The sequence below is a fragment of the Mastomys coucha genome, unplaced genomic scaffold (genome assembly GCF_008632895.1).
Source record: "Mastomys coucha isolate ucsf_1 unplaced genomic scaffold, UCSF_Mcou_1 pScaffold7, whole genome shotgun sequence".
Taxonomy (NCBI): domain Eukaryota; kingdom Metazoa; phylum Chordata; class Mammalia; order Rodentia; family Muridae; genus Mastomys; species Mastomys coucha.
In genome coordinates this window covers 33473819-33495018 of record NW_022196913.1, presented here as the reverse complement: position 1 = coordinate 33495018, position 21200 = coordinate 33473819, and the positions used below count along the sequence as shown (strand labels likewise).

The 21200-nt window shown below is 42.6% G+C and overlaps 1 protein-coding gene and 1 long non-coding RNA gene across 3 annotated transcripts in view; one reads left to right on the top strand and one right to left on the bottom strand.

Moving 5' to 3' along the window:
* Cdkal1 (CDK5 regulatory subunit associated protein 1 like 1) overlaps positions 1–11127 on the top strand; it is a 555277-nt gene extending 544150 nt beyond the window's left edge. For both annotated transcript variants that reach the window (XM_031358356.1, XM_031358355.1), the window contains exon 16: positions 10242–11127. In XM_031358356.1, the coding sequence (XP_031214216.1) occupies positions 10242–10433 (192 nt within the window). In that variant the 3' untranslated portion in view covers positions 10434–11127. The remainder of the gene's footprint in view (positions 1–10241) is intronic.
* LOC116081721 lies at positions 533–19757 on the bottom strand. Its single transcript, XR_004114981.1, has 3 exons — positions 19631–19757; positions 9848–10040; positions 533–592 (listed from the first exon to the last, which is right to left on the bottom strand). It is a non-coding gene; the product is annotated as an uncharacterized LOC116081721 (long non-coding RNA).
* Between the last annotated feature and the right edge of the window lie 1443 nt (positions 19758–21200).

Here is a 21200-nt window from a genome sequence, read left to right as displayed (position 1 = left end):
AGTTATTTTAAGTGACTTTTGGTAGGACCAAATTTTTTGCTTGTTTGTTTTGTACTTAATAAAACCTATCTATTCAAAGTAGAAAGAGGACATGTTTAGGAGAGGACTTTGGAGGTAATACATAATCGAACTTTGGAAACAAGGGGAAACATAGGCAGAGATGTGAATTTCTGGTTGTCTGGTTGATCATTTTGTCATTTCAGTACGTTTATATCATGGAACTGATCTTAACTAGTTTTCTAGCACTTTCCAAGCTGAATGTCTATATCATTACGGCCTGTAGGAGACAGTTTTATATTGTACTTTATTCTTTATGAAGCTCTTTGAGACAACAAAAATACTTGCAGTTCACAGAGCTAAGTGACGCTAGAGATGATTCTAGCTAGTATATGAAAATGATGCCTAGAACCTCTGAGGAGGTCAAAGGAGAGTGACACTACCATCACCCATGGCTGCTTTTCCATTCAAAAATAGAAAGTGAACATGGTTACTTCATTGGAAGGAAACTCTCAATAGTAATTATTTGAGTTTGATTGATTTCCTGAAGATGCGTTGGAAGATTCCAGTTGTATTACCCAGCATCCTCAGCACTCTGTGTGGAGAGAATAGTGAAAGGATTTCATCAGTGGATACCCAGAACCTGCTGCCAAGGAAAGGGCAGTACTACCTGATGGACACCCAGACTTCTCCCTGTTCTTTAGAGGTGCGCGTTCACATTTTATAGAGATACAAGTATTCTTCCCACAAGAAATACAACTTATCTATTGTATTTCTTTTTATCATTAATTTATTTTTATCTCATATATTACATTCCAAACACAGTTTCTCCTTTTCCCCACCCCCATTCACTCCTGCTTTCCCTTCAGAAAAGGGCAGGCCTCCCAGGGATAGCATGCAAACATAGCATTATCAAGTTGCAATAAGACTAGGCATAGGCACCTCCCTTCTTATCAGAGCTGGAGGAGGCAACCCAGTAGGAGGAAAAGGGTCTCAAGAGCAGGCAAAGAGTCAGAGAAGCTCCTGCTCCCACAGGAAGACCAGGCACATAGCCATAACACATAAGCAGTGGACCTAGTGTAGACCCATGCAGCTTCTCTGATAATCATTATGCTAGGCTTCTATCTGTGACTATAGTAGAATATCATATAGTAGAATATAAGTATAGTATTTTATATAGTAGAGTATAAAATATAGTAGAATATAAAACTTGTTTGTTTTGGTTTTTGTCAGTCGTGTTTGGTTCTATCCTAGGTGTCTTGCCTCTAGTTCCTAACCCTCCAGACAGTATTAGGTGTGGGCTCCCTCCAGAGGCATGGGTCTCAAGCTGGCCATTCCCACAATTTCTGTACCAGCTTTTCCCCAGCACATGTTAGCTGTAAGGGATAATCATGCTGTAAACCACAGAGCCAGAGAAGCTAAGTAACAAGGAGGGCTCGGAGAGGGGGGCATATGGATCTCCCTATGAAAGGAAATGAGTAGATATTGAGGGTAGACTGGGGGGTAAGAAGAGAAAGGAACTGAGGGATCAGGTGCGGAGAGGATGGCACAAGAGAGCACTGGGAGAGACAACTGGAATTGGGGACCATCTTGAGGCTGAGCTAGAAACCCAGTGTAGTGGAAATGGAAACTCCCAGGAGTCTGTGATGGTGACTGTAGCTGAGACTTCCTGCACTGAGGAATAAGGAAGCTGAATGGGCCATCTCCTGTAACCAGGCAAGACTTCCAGTGGAGGAACTGAGACACCAACCCAGCCACAAAACCTTCCACCTACAATTTGTCTGGCTTGCAGGATGTACTGGGGGAAAAGTGGCACAGAAATTGTATTTCTTACTAGACGATCAGATTCCAATCCCTCTCAGCAGCCTGTCTGTGGAGCAGCTTTAACTTGCATTGATGCTGCTCCAATTTAGAAAGAATGACCTCAGATCTCTACTACTAGCCTAGGCACTGATTATAGACGTTAGATCAAAGTGCGACCCTTTGTTCCTTCTTTATGCCAAGACCTGCCTGTGTGTCAAAGATGGATGAGCAATTTGCATTAATGGTGTTTACCACAAGAGGTGGGTCTTGAAGCTTGCATTTGAAGAATTAAGGTGCAGTTATGGTAGAGATCATTTTTTGACACAAAAATATTTTTATATTCAAAGCAAAAACTCAGCACTTGAGATTGCTTCCTGCACGCTGCCTTGTATTGGGCATGTGCTGGAGCTCAGCAGGCTTTCTGCTGAGCCCACATCAGGCCCTTAGGAGACAAGGATGATAGAAAGTCTTACTTATCCTGAGACAGGGGCTATCAAGCATCATATCCTCCATCCTTGTTAGTTTGCACTTCAAGCTGTTAACTGTGCTTCTGAGTGAGGCAGGAAATGAATTTACACATAAGAAATGTCTTCAGTCTTTTCTAAGAAGTTCAGAGCTTGGAAGGTTTTTTCATGTCTCTTGAGTCAGATGAAATGCAGACTCCCCGTGAGTCACAATGAGGTGACAGGCAGATACTGGGCTTTGCTTTGTTTCATTGGGCACAGTCCACGTCCAAGGGGTAGGCATCCTGAAAGAGGGGTCACTGAGGTCATGCAGGGACACATCACATCTATTCCTTTGGTGGATGTCAAGGCAAAATTATTCAGAATATAATCTGAAATTCCTTTGATCATGTAGTCAATAGCTTAATAATTTATGCTCAGTCTTATTAGTAAACATTAGCCTTTGCTATCACCAAAATAAGATTAAAAAATATTAGGATCCTAAGATTATAGTGAGATTTTTTGTCATGTTCATGTTTAAATTTTTTTCCTTGCATTTTTAATGACCTGATAGCAATTAAGCATTTGGGGTAGGGGGCAGGAATATCTGATGTTGAATCACTCATGCCTGAAAGCATTAGAGAGAAACTGATAGTGTATTCTCATCATGTGACTGTGTGTCAGGTTTTCAAATGAAAAGGCCCAATTAATTCTTAACAGCAGTCTGTTGGCTGTGTGTATTCCACAGTGCCTACTAAGCTGACGGGCTCTGTGTGTAGCATCTTAAACATAGACATCAAGAACTAGAAGCATCCTTGGATGGCAGATAATCAAGCACTCCTATGATAGTAGCATGTTCCCAGGTTAGGAGATGTCTAGGAGAATAATTGAGATAGTTTGGTACCCTTGGTCACTGTATGTCCTATTATCTCCTAATGGCATGGATCACTGAATCATGGGGAATGACATTGTCTGCCAATCTGAGAGAAAGAGCTGGCACTGGAATGTAATTGCAGGGCCCTGGCAACACCTGCAGGTGTCAGGGACAGAAGAACTCATTTAGAAGCTGCTGTACAAGCTGGGAAGGCAGGTGGTGACTCTCTTACAGGGCTGTCTTTCATTTGAGCAGAACCAGACCAACTGTTCCTCATTAAAATGCATTTTGCAGCATGTCCTAATATGAGCATTGTCGATAGTGTATGTATGTATGCATGCACATGTGTACGTGTGTGTGCTCTGACAAAATCCAGCTATACTCCTTGTACAATGTGGCTCAGCTCTGTAAGACATGCAGTTCGAAGTGGCTTATGCATGACCTAGGCTGGCTTTCCTAGGATGGCCTTCTATAGAGAAACAGGAGCTAAAACTAGTACCTCAGAGTCTACAGCATCAGGAAGGGTGCATAAAGCCTTTTTTCTGGAAACCTGGATTCCTGTCAGTCAGTTTGATAGTCATGAGGTACTTGACATCACTCTTATTTACAGCTGACCATATCAACATTTCTGAAGTATGTTGTGTGTTGTAGAGCTAAAGCCCAGTCTCTCTTCCCTATTCATCATACTGAAGAGTTAAGTTCTCCCTGCTCCTTCATTGGGTAGTTTTAAGAACAACAAAAAAAAGTATAAAGTATGTGAGTGCTGACACAGTAAATGCAGATAATAGAGAACCAAGTAGAATGCAGTATCCACTCTGCAAACAGCAGCTGACTGTCCCCCAGGAGCCCTTCCCAGGGTCCTGCCTCTGAGGGCCGCAAATTCCATGAGTAGAACAACTCAGAACAACTCCTGTCGTCCCAGAGGCCTCACAGTGAGCAGAGTCAGGTCTGTGCTAGGTGCAAGGAAAAGGTTTAGCAGAAGCTAGGCCCTGAGGGTCTCCTGGTTTCTTCCCATAGGAGGCTTCATGGCTTAGCCAAGGCTGGGCCCTGGAGGACCCCTGCTTTCCTCCCCTCGGGGGCTTCATGGTCAGCGAGGCACAGAGCTACCTTCAGCTGCTCTGCCATGTGAGAGCACTGCAGTTCTGGTGGGGTGTATTCTTCTGTGCTGAGTTCAACACTGCTCGAGCTCAACACACATACTAGTGGGCGAAGAGCCCGAGGGACTGTGCAGCAGTGGGCACAGTAGGCCCACATCTTAGTCCCTGAAAACTGCACATATGATGCCTATCCCAGAAAGAAGGGCTTTGCAAGCACAGCTAAGGAAGAATCTGGAGATGAGATTGCTCTGAATTGTCCCAGGATAATCATTATCACATAAGTCACCATCTCTGTGCTTCCAGCTTTGAAATGGAAGAACGGGCACAGGTCAGAAGCTCTGGGCAGCCACTTAGCCACCTAGAAAAGGCAAGCATTGAGTTCTGTCCCAGAGAGCTTCTACAAGGAATTCGTTCATCCTTACCTACAAAATCCTAGAACATGTGACCTCCAGAATTCTAACAATAGTTTTGTATTGTTTGATATTCTAGTGTTAGCATAGTTGAAGTCATATTAGGAAACTAATCTAAAACATGTATAAATTACTTCTCTCATGGCTGTAATAAAATATTGACATAACTAACTTAAAGAGGGAAGTGGTCTTGGATCATGGTTTGAAAGGCAAATAGAGTCTGTCATGGCAAGAGAGGCAGGCATGGTGGCAGGCACGCAGAGCTGCTAGTCAGTTGTATCCATAGTCAGGAAGCAGAGAGATGGCACACGCTGGCCCTCAGCTGGCTTTCTCCCTTTTCCTCATTTTATTCAGCCCAGAACCCCAACCCAAGGCATAGCACCTCCCTTATTTAAGGTGATAATACCCTCACAGATATGCCCAGCCATGTCTCGCAGGTGACCCTAGAGCTAGTTGAAAATAGAGATTAACCTTCACATGGTGCCATTCCTCACTAGTATGCTTGTCCCCTGTACCTGATGTTCTAATAAGAAAGACAGCAAGCAAATGACATTTCCCATGGCCAGAGTGTTTATATAAAATGTGAACATGTGGAACTAAGGGAAGGTGGAAAACTTAGTGTCCATTCAGCTAGCTCTGCTTCCTCCTTGGCACCGGACCCTGAGCATCTATTGGGAAATTAAGGGGGTCTGCTCAGGATTGCCCATAGGATAGGGAGAGTAAACAGACTTACCCACAGAGCATAGGATGTGCAAAGAGGTGGTAGCTGACAGGGTGTTCCTAAGCCAAGTCCTGTCTTCAGTTCAAAACTGAGAAAATAAGAAGAAGGCGGCTGGGGTGGCTTTAGTTAAGAGCTTTCCCCATGACTCACTCCACAAGTCTTCTTGCCTAGCAGGGAGCCTTACTGCCCACCTCTCGAGAAGTGCCGACTGCTGAGTGTAGCTTCCTTCTCAGAGGCTAAAGGCTGTGAGGACATTACTAATGACAGATGTCATTATCTTAGAACTGCTGGTCTTCACTTTTCCACGCCATATCCCTGTACACAACAGCCACAGCAGCCTGTCTTACGTGCCCAGAGCCCAGGCTGAATACTTGGCCTATCTTCTAACTGTAACACCGTTGTACAGCAGAGGTTAGTCTTCTTACATCATAGCAGTATTAATTAGCTTGGATCTCATTGCCAGCTAAACTTGGACCTGCAGTCATTCGTCATACTGCATACTTCCTGGTGCTATTTGTAATAAACTAAAATACCATGAGCAGATTAATCATATCCGGAAAGCAAATCAAATAGTGACTTCGTTTGAGGTCATTTGCATAGTCCATTAGAACCTCAGCGTAGCGTGGGATGCATTGATCTCGGCAATCCTTAACCACTAAGTTCTCTATGTTGTCTCCATTCAGTCCTCACAACAACCCAGGGATGCACAGATGCTCTAAGCACCACCACTTTATAGGCGGGGAAATGCCTGTCATGAGAGAAGACCATGTCTGAGCTGGGAGTAGAGCCCAGAATTGGCACTCACAGCTCCTAGAACCATGCTTCCAAGAACATGCTCAAATTAAAGATCCCTCTTTCTGTCCCTCCCAAAACATCCATCCTTGCTAGGGAAGGAAGCAATCAGAGCCAACATGGCTGCCAGACGAACTGCCTTCACCTGTAACCGCTTGGATTCTTGGCTTCATCCTCGGGCTTCTAAACCTAAAATTAAAAGCTTATTGTTGTTTGGTTGATTTGGGGCATGTATATATTCGCTTCTGCTTTTAGGAGATTTGTTGCTTTGTTGGGATTTGATAAGCTATACTTTGGAAAATTAAAGTAAATAAATCTCACCGGTAATCCCAGCACTGAAAGGCTGAGGGAGAATCTGGTTTTCTGACTTCTGAACCGCATGGAGAGACCCTGTGTGGAGATACCGTGAAAATCTAGGAAGTAGGCTTAGCAGTGAGATGTCCAAGGAGTTAGCAGGGTGCATGGTGGGAACTGTCAGTGAAGTCCTTCATCTGTGAAAATCAAGGGATTTTTTTTTTTTTTGATTGAACAAATAATCAGCCCCTGACTTGTTTCACATTTGTTTTTGGAAAGATGTTTCTGAGAATTCAAGCGCTTAAAAATTATGTTTGATTGATTGTTTTAAGAAGCATTATATTTTCTTGAATTGAGCATTTTGAAGAGGTATCTTAAATTTTAGGAATAAATGACTTTCAGTAGCTAAAAGACTTAATGGAAAGTCTGGGCCTTACTGATACTGGTTTTTTTTTCCCTAGTACTGTTGGCCACAGCTATATTTTTCTCTGAAGTATATTATATTCACAGTTCTATTGTGTCAACTTTTATCTTTTTTGTCATTTATAATCATTTTACCTATATTATACTCTGTATTATTAAAATGTTCTGTTGGCTGGGAGATGTTAAATGGATAAAGCACTTTCCACACAAACATGAGGAGTGCAGCTCAGATGCCCAGAACCCACATGAAAAAGGTGGATAGGAAAAAGGTGGCCACCCCAGCGCTTGGACGGCGGAGGCAGGGCCATGCTGGGTAGGTAGACTAGCTCAGTCTGTGAGCTCTAGATTCAGGGAGAGACCATGTCTCAGTAAATAAAGGGTAGAGCAACTGAGGAGGTACCAGGCACCAACTCCCTACTCCCTACATGTATGCATACATGTGCACAAATACATGTGAACATATGTACTCATATACACACCATACATCCACATTCAAAACAAAAGTTCCATTGTTTTCTTATCATGATTCCTGCTTCCAACTTCATTTGATGTCAGATATCCACCCAGAAGTGGGGCTGGACAGATGGTAGCTCTGGGTTTGATTCTGAGGAACCTCCACCCTGTTCACTATAGCAGGCATACTAATTCACATTTCTAATGGTGATGTTAAAGGCTTTCCCTTTTCTGTGCATCCTTACCAGCATCTTCATCGGGAGATTTGGTTATGGCCATCAGTTCATTTTAGTTGTTATTGTTACATCCATTCTAACTAGGGCCAGCTGATGTTTCATTGTAGCTTTTGACTTGCATTTCCTTCATGGTTGATGATACTAGAAATTTTTTCATGGATTTGCCTTTTCAGATCTCTAGCCCACTCCTTAACTGTTTTTTGCTTTAAGTATGTGGTTCCCTTACATGCTCTAACACTAACCCTGTGTGCAGTGAGCAGCCAGCACAGGTTTCCTCTCATTCTGTGCATGGAGGCTTCACTTCGTTGTTTTCTTCACTTGGCTGGAGGCTACACCATTTGCCAGTTTGGGCTTTGTTTCCTGTGATCCAGAGGCCTTACCCAGAAAACCATTCTTCGCACTGCTGCAGGTACATCTAATTGTTAGCACTGCTTTCCTCCAGCACTTTTAGTTTCAGGTCTCTGATTCATTTTGAGTTGGGTTTTATTATTTGTTGCTTGGTGTTTTTGATTTTTTGTGTTTTTGGTTTGGTTTGTTTGGTTTTTGTTAGATGAGAGATTGTGGTTAAGTTTCAGTGTTTCCCATGTGGGCGTCCATTTTTCCAGAACCCATATTAAAGATGCTATTTTTTTCTCCAATGGACATTTTTGGAGATTTAGTCAATGTGTCCGCCAGTACTGTGCTATTTTGATGACTGCAACTCTGCAGTATGTTTTGGAATCAGGGAATTATGCTTCCAAATTTGCTCTTATTTGTTCAATATAAATTTGGCTATTTAGAGTCCTTTATTTTCCAAAGAAACTATAGAATTATTTTATGCACTCATGAAGAAAGTTGTGAGTCCTGACTGTGGTTTTGCTTCTTTTTGATAGTGTGGTCATTTAGCAACATTAATTTTTCCAACTAAAACCTGGGAGGTTGTGTGCCTAAATGTCTCTTTATTTCTTTTATTAGTTTCATAATTTGGTCATTTTCATTTCAGAGCTTTTTCACATTCTTAGTTACATTTACTCCTGCGTATTTGGTAGGTATTTGTGAATGGCATTGCTTTGTGGATTTCGTTATCATCAAACTCATTATTGGCAAATAAAAAGACCAGATTCTGCTACTTTACTGAGTATATCAGTTTTAACAGTTTCTTGATGGCGTCTTCAGGTTTTTCTTTTGAATAGAACCATATCACCTGTATGCAGGGTCACCTTGACATGTTCCATTCCTATTTTTCTTTCTTTACTGTGAGTGTGCATACATGTGTGTGTCACTACACATGTGTGAAGGTCAGAGAACATAGAAGTGCATTTCTCTACTTTTCCTGTGTGGGTCCTGGAGCTCAGACTTCTGGAGGTCACTAGGCTTTCCTTCTGTACTGTGTCCCTGTGAGTTTCATTTCTTTCCTCTCTGATCTTTCTACTCATCTTATATACGGCCCCAAGGCACTTTTTATCAATGTTCTTTCTCTGGCACGTCTTTCTTCCATTTCAGTTTCCTTGGCATCTAGTCCTCGTTTAGAGAAGCCATGTTACCTTGTGTTTCTACATTTAAATTTGCTCATCCTATAGATTAGGTGACTATGAGTCTTGACTAAGGCAGTTTCTTGGCAAGCAGCTCTCTCCTGATGGTATGTCTAGGGTGTTGTTTGTTATACAGGTTTTGGTTCTCATGGAGCACTGTAATATTGGTGCGGTCTCTTTGTTGTTTGACTAAGGTTAGTGAGTTTGAAAATAGAGCAGGCCAGGGGAGCAGGAGTGGGGACATTGTCATTTCAGCCAGGCCTGATGTAGGCAGCTTTCAGCCCAAGGTATTCACTGTAGTCTTTCTGCTCTGGTAATGGGACTCTTCAATATTAATTAAAATAATACAACACAAAGACCACCATTGCAGATGGCTCTACCACAGCAGCAATGGAGGGCCTGAGCCCTTATCCTCAGACCAGTCAGCGGTAGGATAGCAGCTGCTTCCACACAGGGGACAGAGTGTTCAGGACTGTCAGAGTGCTTAGGAAGGCACAAGAGAATCTGATGGCCTCAAGGACAGCCGTGCCACACTGCCTCTGCTGAGCCTCTCTTTCATACTCTATTGTCCCATCTCCACATCCTGGTGACTCTAGCAGGGATGGTCATGGCATATGGGGGCATTGTTTTGATAGGAGATGTATAATGTGAAATATCTCATCTAATAGAGACAACAGGTGCTTTGAAATATTAAAACTGCCACAAGAGTAGCAGTGTGTTCCTTCAGTTCACCTCATGGCAGACTAGAAGCCTTGGATGCCTCCCAAAAAGCAGGGCAATGGTGTTCACTCACCTGTACTCTTCTCAAGTGGTGTTCTCCCGGCTTTCCTGTGTCTGGCACAGCAAGGTGAACAGAGGGAACTCGGGACTGGGCCCCTCTGGTCACTCAAACCTGGAAGTGGGCTCAGCCTTCCTCCCATTGCAGAGCACCTTGTAATATCTGCCTTCCAGAGTGCGTTTGATGAACAAAATGTCTTCCATGGAGTCTAAAAACAAGACAAAACCAAAAACATGACAGTGTTCTAATCATCAAAAAAAGAAACAGACTTGTCCAAACCAACCGTGGGGCTACCTGGACCCTGCAGGTCATCCAGATGTTTCTATATTGAAAGGAACTATGGCCAATATAGCTGCAGGAATTTTTTTTCCCTGAAAATTGTTTTTCTTACCTATTTCTGTCTTTATAGGAATTCAGAACTAGACTTGGGAATCCCTTGAATGCAACTACAGACACCTGTCCTGCAACTCAGCATGGCTCGGCAGATTCCAGAATGGTGCTGCAGATGTCCCACTGTGACTGTGCACTGAAGGTGGCTGCAGGCCTGGCTCTCCTTGCTCTCCTTTTGCATTTCTGGCCAGAGTCTATGCTTACAATGTAACTAAGTAAAGCATCCATAAGGAGTAAGTTTCTAATTAAAACCGTCAGTGAACAGGAGAGCAACAACACACCGGTTCTCAAGGACAGTCACCTGAACTGCACACCCTGTCTCGTGTGGATCCCTTCTTACTGCGCTCACACTGAGCTGAGCCATTGGACCTCAAACCAGTCACAGCTTCTGAACCTGTCTTTCACATCAAACTCTTTTTGACTTCTTTTTAACAGCAAATGCAAGGCAAGTGATTGTTCTTTTTTTTTTTCTTTTTTCTTTTTTTTTAGCTCCAGTCATTAAGTCCCAGCCTAAGTGCACAGTGGCTCTGCCCATCCGAGGTTCTGCCCATCCTTTCCTTGTGTGGAAGAACATTCAGCCCTTAATAAACATTCTCCGGGCTGTATTTGGAGTCCCCGTGCTACAAACATCTTTTTCGCAGCAGATGTGTTCCTAAAAAGTTTATACAGAAACCTATTTTGAGAAGTTGGACCCAAGTTCACCACTTAAAGGACTCTTCCTGGCGTTCAAGAAAATGTGAAAATTCCATGCCTGTGGCACCCACAAACTTTCAAACAAACCATGATCCTTTCCTGACATGCCAACCAGACATGCTACATTTATCATTTTGACCCCACGCCATCAGCAGTCTCTACTAACTGAAATGACTTCTTTCACAATAAACAGAATTGGTGCAATAAGAAAACACTGTGCTTTTGGACTTTAAATGAGTTATTTTGATTGGGTAGGTGAAGGAAAACCAAGCAAATGGCTTTAGATACCATAGGAATATTTTCATCTCTAGACTCGTCCCCTCTGTCAGCACTTCCTTACATCTGTCCCCTAAAGACCCCATCCCCTAATGTCATTAGTTGGGGAAAATGTGCGTATGCAAATACTCACACATGAATACTCTTTACTACTAACATAAGCCTCCTAACCCTGCCATGTGCTTCTAAAAGGAACTTGCATTGTACTGAGGGGAGCTGTGAGCCTGGCCCTGCCTGACTGTTCCTTTTTGCTTTTGCGTTATGTTTTTGTTTTTTTCTTTTTTGGGTTTTTGTTTTTGTTTTTGTTTTTGGTTTGGTTTGGTTTGGTTTGGTTTGGTTTTGGTCAGAGTCTATGCTTATGATGTAAGTAAGTGACACATTGATAAGAAATAAGTTTTTTAGTAAAGCCTTCAATGAAAACGGAAGCAACTGGCCAGTTCTCAAAGGGCAGCCAAAGCTCATGGCTAGGGAAGTGCATTTAGTGGATAAAGTGCTTGCCCTGCAAGTACAAGAACCCGAGTCCTCATTCCAGAACCCACAGAAAACCAGATGTGAAATTGCATGCATCTGCAATCCCAGCTCCCATGGCAGTATGGAAGGCAGAGGCAAGAAAATTTCCAGAAGCTCACAGACTAGCCAACCTACTATGTGCATCAGAGAACAAGAGCTGTGTTTCAGGCATGGTAGAAGGCAAGGACTAACACTTGAGGTTGTCCTCTGGCCTTCATACACATGCTTGAAATGTGCGCATGCACATCATGGATAAATGTGTGCATACACTGGGATAAAAAGGGTAAAGATCTACCTGTGCCCTCAGCATTTGCAAAGGAACTTGGGAGCGTGCCCCAATGGTTGCCTCCCCCAGCCCAGCCAGTGAAGCTCCACGGCTTTTCCTTTGAAGCCAAGCAAGTCTGCATGTGTTTTTTGGTTTTTCAAGACAGGGTTTCTCTGTGTAGTCCTGGCTGTCCTAGAACTCACTCTGTAGACCAGGCTGGCCTTAAACTCAGAAATCTGCCTGCCTCTGCCTCCCAAGTGCTGGGATTAAAGGTGTGCGACACCACTGCCCGTGTTTTTTTAAGCAGTGAATATATGTGCAGAAGTGCTGTCTTTGGGCAGCTTGGGTTGAAAACTAACTGGTGTATGTACAGTTGGCTCTTCCCACCATTGTGGTGAATGTAGGCTTTTGTGGCTGAATGAAATCTTCTTCATCCTGGGTCCATACCACATCCAGCCACACATACATCAGCCCCAGAGCCCCTGCCAGATCCAGCTACGTGTACTTCCACAAGAAGTGTAAGGCAGTACAAGCTACTAGACCTTACGGCTGTGTTCCTATGACCTGACTCATACCAACAGTCTGCCCAGATAGGACATGACTTGTGGGTTGTGTCTCTCCTCTTTTAAGAGAGTAAAAATCCATGTAAGAAGTTTTAATTGGGAAGGATTTCCACAAAGTGAGGTACATTTTAAGCCAGCACCTGGAGGCTACTCAGACAACTTCCCACCCTTTAACTCCACCACAGAAAACACAACCACTGTCCCTATCTCTATCACTGACCATTTAGGGCATTTATATAAATGCAGCCAAACTTTTTCATGTCTACCTTCTCTTGCTCAGCATTGTGAAATCCATTCCACCTGTCACATGTAGCAGTGACTTGTTGACATTTATTGCAGAGTAGTATTCTATCCAAAAATACCTTGTGTTTACCCATTCTATATTTGTTTCTGACCTTTTGCATTCTGAGACATGCTACACTAAAGATGCCTTGACACACAGAAAAAAGAGTATGCTGAGTGTATACTGAGGTTGGAATTGTAGCACTACAGCATTTGCTTATGTTCCACTACCATAGACACTGAACGGATTGTACCTGCTCCTAACCCACAAGCAGGTGGAGGGAAGCGGGCCATTCTCTTATATTCTCTCATTACAGCTTTGAGGTCTCCACCAGGCCTCTCCCTGCCGGCTGCTTGTAGTGGGGTCTCACCCTATTTTAATAATAAGGATTTAGCCACTCGCTATCATAATGTGCTAGACAGGAAGTACGTCTTATCAGTGCTCTTCAGTCCTGAAGAAACAGGTTGAGACAGGTATTAATACCATCTAACTGAGAAGAGAGAGAGCGCACACAAGACTGCCTTGCCCAAGTACACAGAACTACTAAGAGGTGAAACTGGAACACAGTTCAAATAAAAATCCTCTGCATAGCACTGGGCCATCCTGCGCCCTCAGCTCATCTTTGACCTCAACCTGACCTGTGCTAACAGATGTGTATCTAAGACTGACCATGAAGATGCTTGCTTGGGTCCTAGGCAGGCCTAGCATCCATTCTGTGACATCTTACTCCAGAACTTAGAGTACATATTAAATAAAGGAGTAGTTGTCGAGTGGTTTTCTTCTTTACTCCTCTTGTCCTTTCCTCTTATTCCCTGTTTTGCCAGACACGAAATGGCCCATCTGCGAATGTGAAGATTTAGTAAAACCCGTGCTCTGTGCTGGGAAAATGCGTAAACAGATGTCCAGCACATGTCTCCATCAACACCCCTGCTCTCTCTGGTGAGTCCACTCCAGCCAGAGTTTCAATGTGCATACCGTGCCATGGAGGGAAAGTTTAAATTACAAGTGAAATTTGAAGAGGTTTAACATAAAATAAATAGTTTAAAATGAAGATTGCAGGGGGGGGGGTACAAAGGGAAGTGAGGGCGGGAGAAACGGGGTGGAGGGCGGTGGAGACGATCTTCAGGCCTGAGCAGAGGTGAAATTGTAATGTGATAGCCCTCTCCATTTGCTTGTCTGGAGAAACCATTCCAAATCACTACAGGCATATCTGAAGTGGATGCAAGAGAAATGAATATGCATATCAAGAAGGCTTGCCTGATCCCCAGAGCACCCTAGGAACTGCAGGGAGTTCACAGAAGTACCTCGAGTATTCTCAGGTTAGTTAGTGAAGGAAACAGCATTTATCAAATGCCATGCAAACTGCAAGCTCACAACAGATCCATTTGTAAGATGGTTCTGCAAGTCAAGACATTGGCCACCAAGCCAGATACCTTGAGTGTGATCTCCAGGACTCATGAGAAGGAGCAACCCAACTCCCTGAAGTCATTCCCTGACCTCCACACGTGCAGTGTGCTACACACACCACACACATACATACAAATTAAAAAAGAATCCCATTTCAACACTAACTTATGTGATATTTGATATTTTTGATGATACCATATCTTTGTAAGAGCAGATTTGTGTCCACTGATGTGATTAAAAGCAAATCATAAATGAGAATCAATGCAGAGGAGGAAGGGCAGGCACACAGGGCATGCTTCAAGGCTGAAGGTGTGGCATGGTGGCCAGCAAATGCACCCCGCCATTGCTAAGTCACAGTGATGACCTTTTTTTCCACTGTGATGATTTTAACATGAAGTAAAATTTTTGTCATACTTAAAAATAGTTCTTATGACATAGTAGAACATGAGTGTGTGTTAAAACCTACCAACTAATAAATAGACCCTTGACTGTTTCTTCAGTTGGCCAGTGCCATTCGAGAACTTCCACTATAACACCTAAGATTCATGTTCAATGTACTTAAGCTGGGATCCTAAGTGCTTCAAGCTAGCTTACTGGTCCACACGTCATTAATACACTTGTTCTATCTGTCTGTCTGTCTATCTTTATTTTTTTAATTTTAAGATGTTTCACTCTTTTACAAATAAAACAAAACCAACCCCCCCCCCAAAAAAAAGAACAAGCCAAAACAACAACAAAACAGAGTCTATGTACATAGCTCTGGATATCCTAGAACTCAGAGAATCTACCTGCCTCTGTCTCCCAAGTGCTGGGATTTAAGGGCTTGTGCTATTATGCCCAGCCAGGAATACACTTGTTCTTAGCCTACCATCCAGTTTGACTTACATGGTGTCGAAGCTGTAAAGGATGACACAGGTCCCAGTGGTTCTCAGCACACATATGAGGCAAATAATATAAAGAGAAGGCATAAGAGACCACTGTCAGCCAGCCTTGGCCTTAACCAGGCCACTTTCTCTCTTTGAGTCTCTCATATAAAAGTGGAAAAAAAATATTTTATTGCAGATGTGGAGAAATATTACAGAGTATTATATATATGAAATACTGTGTCCTTAAGTGGATAGGATAGTACGTGTATTAACTACCAAGACACAGGAGGGAGAGGCAGCTTGATCTCTGAGTTTGAAGCCAGCCTGATCTATAGCCAGAGCTATAAAAGGAGACTTTGTCTAAAATAAAAATACACTATGTTCTTACATATATCAGTTCCTCTCCTTGCAGAACATAAGCCATTGTAGAGGCAAAAAGTAGCTGATACTCCAAAGGAAATATGAGATAGTTTATTCTGAGTCTAATTGGGGTGACTTTAGAATGAGAACATAGATACAGAAGGTCTTAAATGACATGTTCCTCTGTGGAAGTGGTTCTGTGAAATTTTATAGTCATGGACTAAAAGGTAGCAGTAAATTATTGTTTTTAACAAATAGCTTTTCAACACATTGGTGGGTACAGCAGATAGACAAGGTTTAGAAAAACAGGAAAATTTCTACTATAATCTGATGATGTTCTTAATGATGATTAATGGGAGCTGATTTTCAGGTTTTTACTGAGACTCATATAAGGACAGTAATAAGGAGACCAAAGGTAGCCCAATCAGTCTGTCTCTCCAACATGGGTATGGCGGGCAGAACATCAGAGAACTTCATACATTTGGGGTGAAAACCAATTTTATAAGTCAGTTTTGGATTCTGATACCAACACCATGATGACTCAAAAGAATTTATGGGGAATAAAAAGCCTCCTGCCTCGAGGGACTTTGGGTCTTATTCTAACAAATTCAGCAAAGGAAGGAAAATTCAAAGAAAATAGATTGCAGCTGCAGTTCAAGAGATCAAATTAACGCATAAGTTCAAGTACAGATTTGAAAGGCTGATCTAAGATCAAGAAGGAGACTTCTGCGGCCAAAGATGAAAAGGGCATCTAGATTAAAAGACAGGCCTGGTAAGCCGTGCCTGATGCCCACCCCCACCCCCACCAGGAAAAGGCAGAAGCTCTGACTTGCTTCTAACCTCCCAGTACTGCTTCCTCTAGGACAATACTGTTCTAACTCTAGGAAACACCCCAATGGCCAAGAAGGCGAAGTGCAGGATTGGACCTCCATTTGTCTAGCTTTTGAGCATCTAAAGCTACCAGTCCTGATGAGACACATACAAGAAGAAAATAGCAGAGGAAGGAGAGAAATGTCCTGTCCAGAAAAGCCTGCCTACAGGGGATGTTAGCTCTCGGTATCTAATCTGCCTTTAGGACAGCCAATGTATCATAGTTATGGATGGATGGACTGCTTCCAGAAAGAGCCATAAAGCCTGTGACTTTTAACAGACCTAAGGTTTTCCATAGGAAGCACACTGTTTACTTAGGATATTTTATGTTTTGGGCACACATATAACATACTATGCACACAATAGATACATCATTCATAATTTCAATTATACGACTAACTTTGGAGTCAAGTAGTATTTCTCTCAAAAAGGCATTCTGATGACATTCTCAGCCCTGAAAGTCATTCTTGCACTACTACCTCAAGGAGAGGAAGTAGTGTATGCTTGCACAACAATTTGTTCTAAAGCTACCAGACGTAATAGAAACACCTGGCAGATGGAGCTTCATATTGTATTTTACATGTAAATGAGGGGCTCTGAGAAAATTCTTCCTGGAGCTTAGAGCTCTCTTGAAGATGATTTACAGCAAGACTTTCTTCCTTTATTGCTAGACTTCCCTAGATAGCAAGAAAGGAGCATTATAGTACAAGGAAAAATTTCAGGCAGGGTGGCTGATGCAAGGAACTTGATTCCAGAGTCAGGTAAAGCCATGATGAGAAAAGATATATACCAATCAGATTTTTTATGAATACATGGATGCCAAGTTATCAACATAAATATTAACACATTGAATCCAGCAGCATATTGAAAGGATTATTTACATTTGTGATGATGAAATGGAACTTATCTTAGGAACTTAAGGGTAACTCAACATAATAAAATTAACATACTACATCATGACAAGAATAAAGAGTAAGGAACACATGGTCATCTCTGTGGACACAGAAAAGGCATTTGATAAAATCCAGCAGTCTCACATGATGAACATAAAAGAAATGGAAAACAACAAACAAAAGGTAAATTCCTCAACATGATAACTAGTATTCAGGGGGAAACATGGCTGCCTACCAACACACTCAGTGTTGAAAGGCTCCAAGTCTTCACCCTAAAATCACAAGTCAAGAATGCCCTACCTACCTGCTCAGAGGTGGACCAGAAGTTCAAGCACTATTACACAACAGAAGGAAGGGAAGGGATCAGAAAGGAAGATGGAAACTGTTCACAGATGACATGATCCTGCCTGTGGAGAACCCTGTAGAAATTCCCAAGGAAGCCACTAGTGCTAACAAATAAACTCAGTAAAGATGTAAATTACAAGGCCAAAATGATACAACCAAGTGTCTATAGATCAACAACAAATAATCAAAAAACAAAATTAGAACAGCAACTACACTTACGATTGTATCTTAAAAGCATTTAATTTTTAATGAATTCCTTAGGAGTTACTATAACCAAGGAAGTGAAAGAGCTGTTTGCTGAAGACTAAAAAATGTTGCAGATATAGATCTATAAGAATGAAATCATGGAAAGTTGTCCCAGGTTCATGAATAGAAAGGCTCAGCATGTCAAGAGTCAGTACCACTCCTGATATCAAAAAAATACATGTGGTGTGGTGGCACACATTAATCCCAGCACTCAGGAGGCAAAGGCATGCAGATCTCTTGAGTTCAAGACCAGCCTGGTCTACCGAGTGAGTTCTAGGACAAGTAAAGCTACACAGAGAAAGAAACCCTGTCTTGAGAAGCATAATAATATGTGCAACTATGCTTTAAACATATTCATCTCCTACCCCAATTCCCACCATATCCATGCTCGCATCCCTTCCCACTGAACTTTAAATCCTCCTCTTCTTCCTCCTTCTAGTCATTATGGAAACACAACTCATATCACAATGAGCTGTTATTGTTCCATGCTTGTTAACCTCATCAAAAGAACAGGAAGTAATGAATGTGTGGCGGGGAGAAGTCAACCCCCAAACTTTCAGTGGAAATGTCAAATGATGATGCAAGCTACTAGGAACCAGGAGTGTTGATTCCTCTAGATTTAAAGCTGGAACGAAGCAAGTCCACTCCTAGCTACACACCCTAATGTCTTACAAGAGAGAAGCAAAGAAAGTCTAAACACCAGCATTCATGGTGATGTTACACACAGCGCTCAAACATGGAAACTACCCCAAACACAAACAACATGTAAAGACATAAAATAGAGTGCTTCTCAGCCCTGAAAATGAGTGAAATTCTGATATGTTACAACACAGATGAGCCCCATTCTCATACTCATTCGTTTGCTCTGAGGACTGAACCCACGAACTTCCATGCGCTTAGCATATGCCCTATCACTGAGCTATGTCTTCAGCCTCAAAAACCTTATTGAAATAAAGCAGATGCAGAAGGACAAATACTACATGAGTCAGCTCATCTGAGTTTCCTAGAATAGAGATCAGCAGTAAGGGGTGGGGGTAAAGGAGAATTACGATGTAGGAACATACAGAGTTTCTGTCACGGTTGTGGAAAAGTGTTACCTATGAGGCAGGACTGGAAAAATTAGACTGAGAAATAATCTCAGTCTGTGTTACGAACCGTTTGGAGGCCGGATTTAACTTAGTTAGTAGGAGGTTTGCCAAGCATTCACAGAACCCTGGGTTTGAATCCAACCCATACAAACTGACTATGATTCATTCTTGGAATACTAGCACTTGCGGGGGGGCATTAGGATCAGAAGTACAAGGTCATTTTTGGCTATATATCAAATTCAAGGTCTCAGCTATGTGAGGGCTTGTAAAACAAAGCTGATGAGATGGCTCAGCCAGTAAGGGCACCTGCTACCAAACCTAACAACCCGAGTTTGAATCCCAGGCGAGGGAGAACTGACTTCTGCATGGATGGCATCACACATGTGTGCTTCCCCTCCCCCCAACATGCCCAAAATCAATGCAATATAATATTTTTAAAGGTCAGCAAAACAAAACAGTAACAACAACAAAAACCCAGAGTTTTAGTGCTGTGCTAAGAAATTTAGACTTTATGCAGTAGCCATGGAAGAATCTGTGTTTGCTTCAGAACAACTTTCTTAATCTTGCAGGCTACGAAGAGGTCCACATTTGATAAGATAAACAGTGACCATGTGAAAATGGCTGCTTTTCCTATTTATACTTGGAATCCCTGAGCATCCCTCCCTTTACCTTTGATTCTTCTGTAAACATACCACAAGGTATTGCTTTCTTGAAGCAAGGCCACAAAAGAAATAAATCCTTACCTTTGGTTTATTCCTTTGTCCACAGTCAAGCTTGCCAATGCGGCCATTTTCAGAAGTGATTCAGGTGGGCCTCATCTCAGCCAGATGTCAGTGGTCCCTGTTGTTATTGTTAAGGCTGACACTAACGTCACTGCTCACTCACTGGTCCCATCTGTCTTGGGATTGTTGCTGTAATGCAGAGACAGATCTGGATGTGTGGATGCCATCACTCCTTTAATTAAGAAGGTGCCTGAGTGAGACACAAGCCCATCTTTGGTGTTCAGCATCTCCTACCCTAGCCTACTCTTTTCTTTAGCACTTCCCTATGGTTCCAGGAACCTAGCAACTCTTCATCCCTCTAGGATATGCTACCTTTTCCATGCACCTGCAATGATGGAAAGGGTTGACTCCATCGTTCGGCACCTCATATTGTTACCCTACCTGTTCTGTTAAGAATGCAAGTCGTCTATCCTTAATGACCGGATGTGGGTGCTTAGTAAAAAGTTATCCATGGTAACTTCCTTGGGATATGATTGTAGCAAGCAGGTGTTCTTGGTTTTTTGTTTCTGAGGTGTCTCTGTGTTAATGTGGTGTGTATGTGTGTGTGTATTCATATGTGGGTGTGGCTGCATGTGTGTGCTCACACATGTGGAGGCCAGAAGTCAACCTCAGGTGTCATCCCCTAAGAGCTTGCCACTGTTTTTTGAGACAGTGGGCTTGCTGGGCTATACTAGGCTGACTGTTCAGTGCCCCCTCCCTCGACCAAGGGATGCTTTTGTCTTCATCTCTTCAGTACTAGATCACACCTGATATTTTTTACATGGTTAGTGGAGAGCAAACTCAGGGCCTCAAGCAAATGAACCATCTCTGCGGCTTAAAATTCTATCTTGTAATATTCAGGATGGACAGTGTCCTAGTTAGGGCTTCTCGTGCAATGATGAAATACCATGACCAAAACCAACTTGGAGAGGATATTTCACTCACATATCCTAAATCACAGTCCATTGAGAGAAACCAAGACAAGAACTCAAATTAGGCAGGAAAGTTGAAGCAGAAGCTGATGAAGAGGTCATGGAGGAGCTTGCTGCTTTTGCTTGCTTAGCCTGCTTTATGACAGAACCCAGGGTAATATGACACAGTGGGCTGGGCCCTCCCTCATCAGTCACTAAATAGTAAGGAGAGTCTTGCCTACAGCTGACTCTTTTCTCAATTGAGGTCCCCTCCTCTCAGATGACTGAGCTTGTGTCTGGTTGTCATACAACTAGCCAGAGCACAGATGAGGCTTTGAGTATTTTATCAGAATGCTGTATTAAAAGGACACCCTCCCCACAAAGGAAGGTCCCCTGTGGTTGAGCCTGTCACTGCTCCATCTTCCCAGTTGTTTGTTTGTTTTGAATCTCTGATTCTCCAATACTTTTCTTCTCATACACTTCTCCCAAATGTAAGGTCTCTGACCCTATCCATGCAAGATAAATCCAAGCCTTAGATTAAGATCCCTCTTCTTTCTTTCTTTTTTGAAAGATTTATTTATTTATTATTATATGTAAATATACACTGTAGCTGTCTTCAGACACACCAGAAGAGGGCGTCA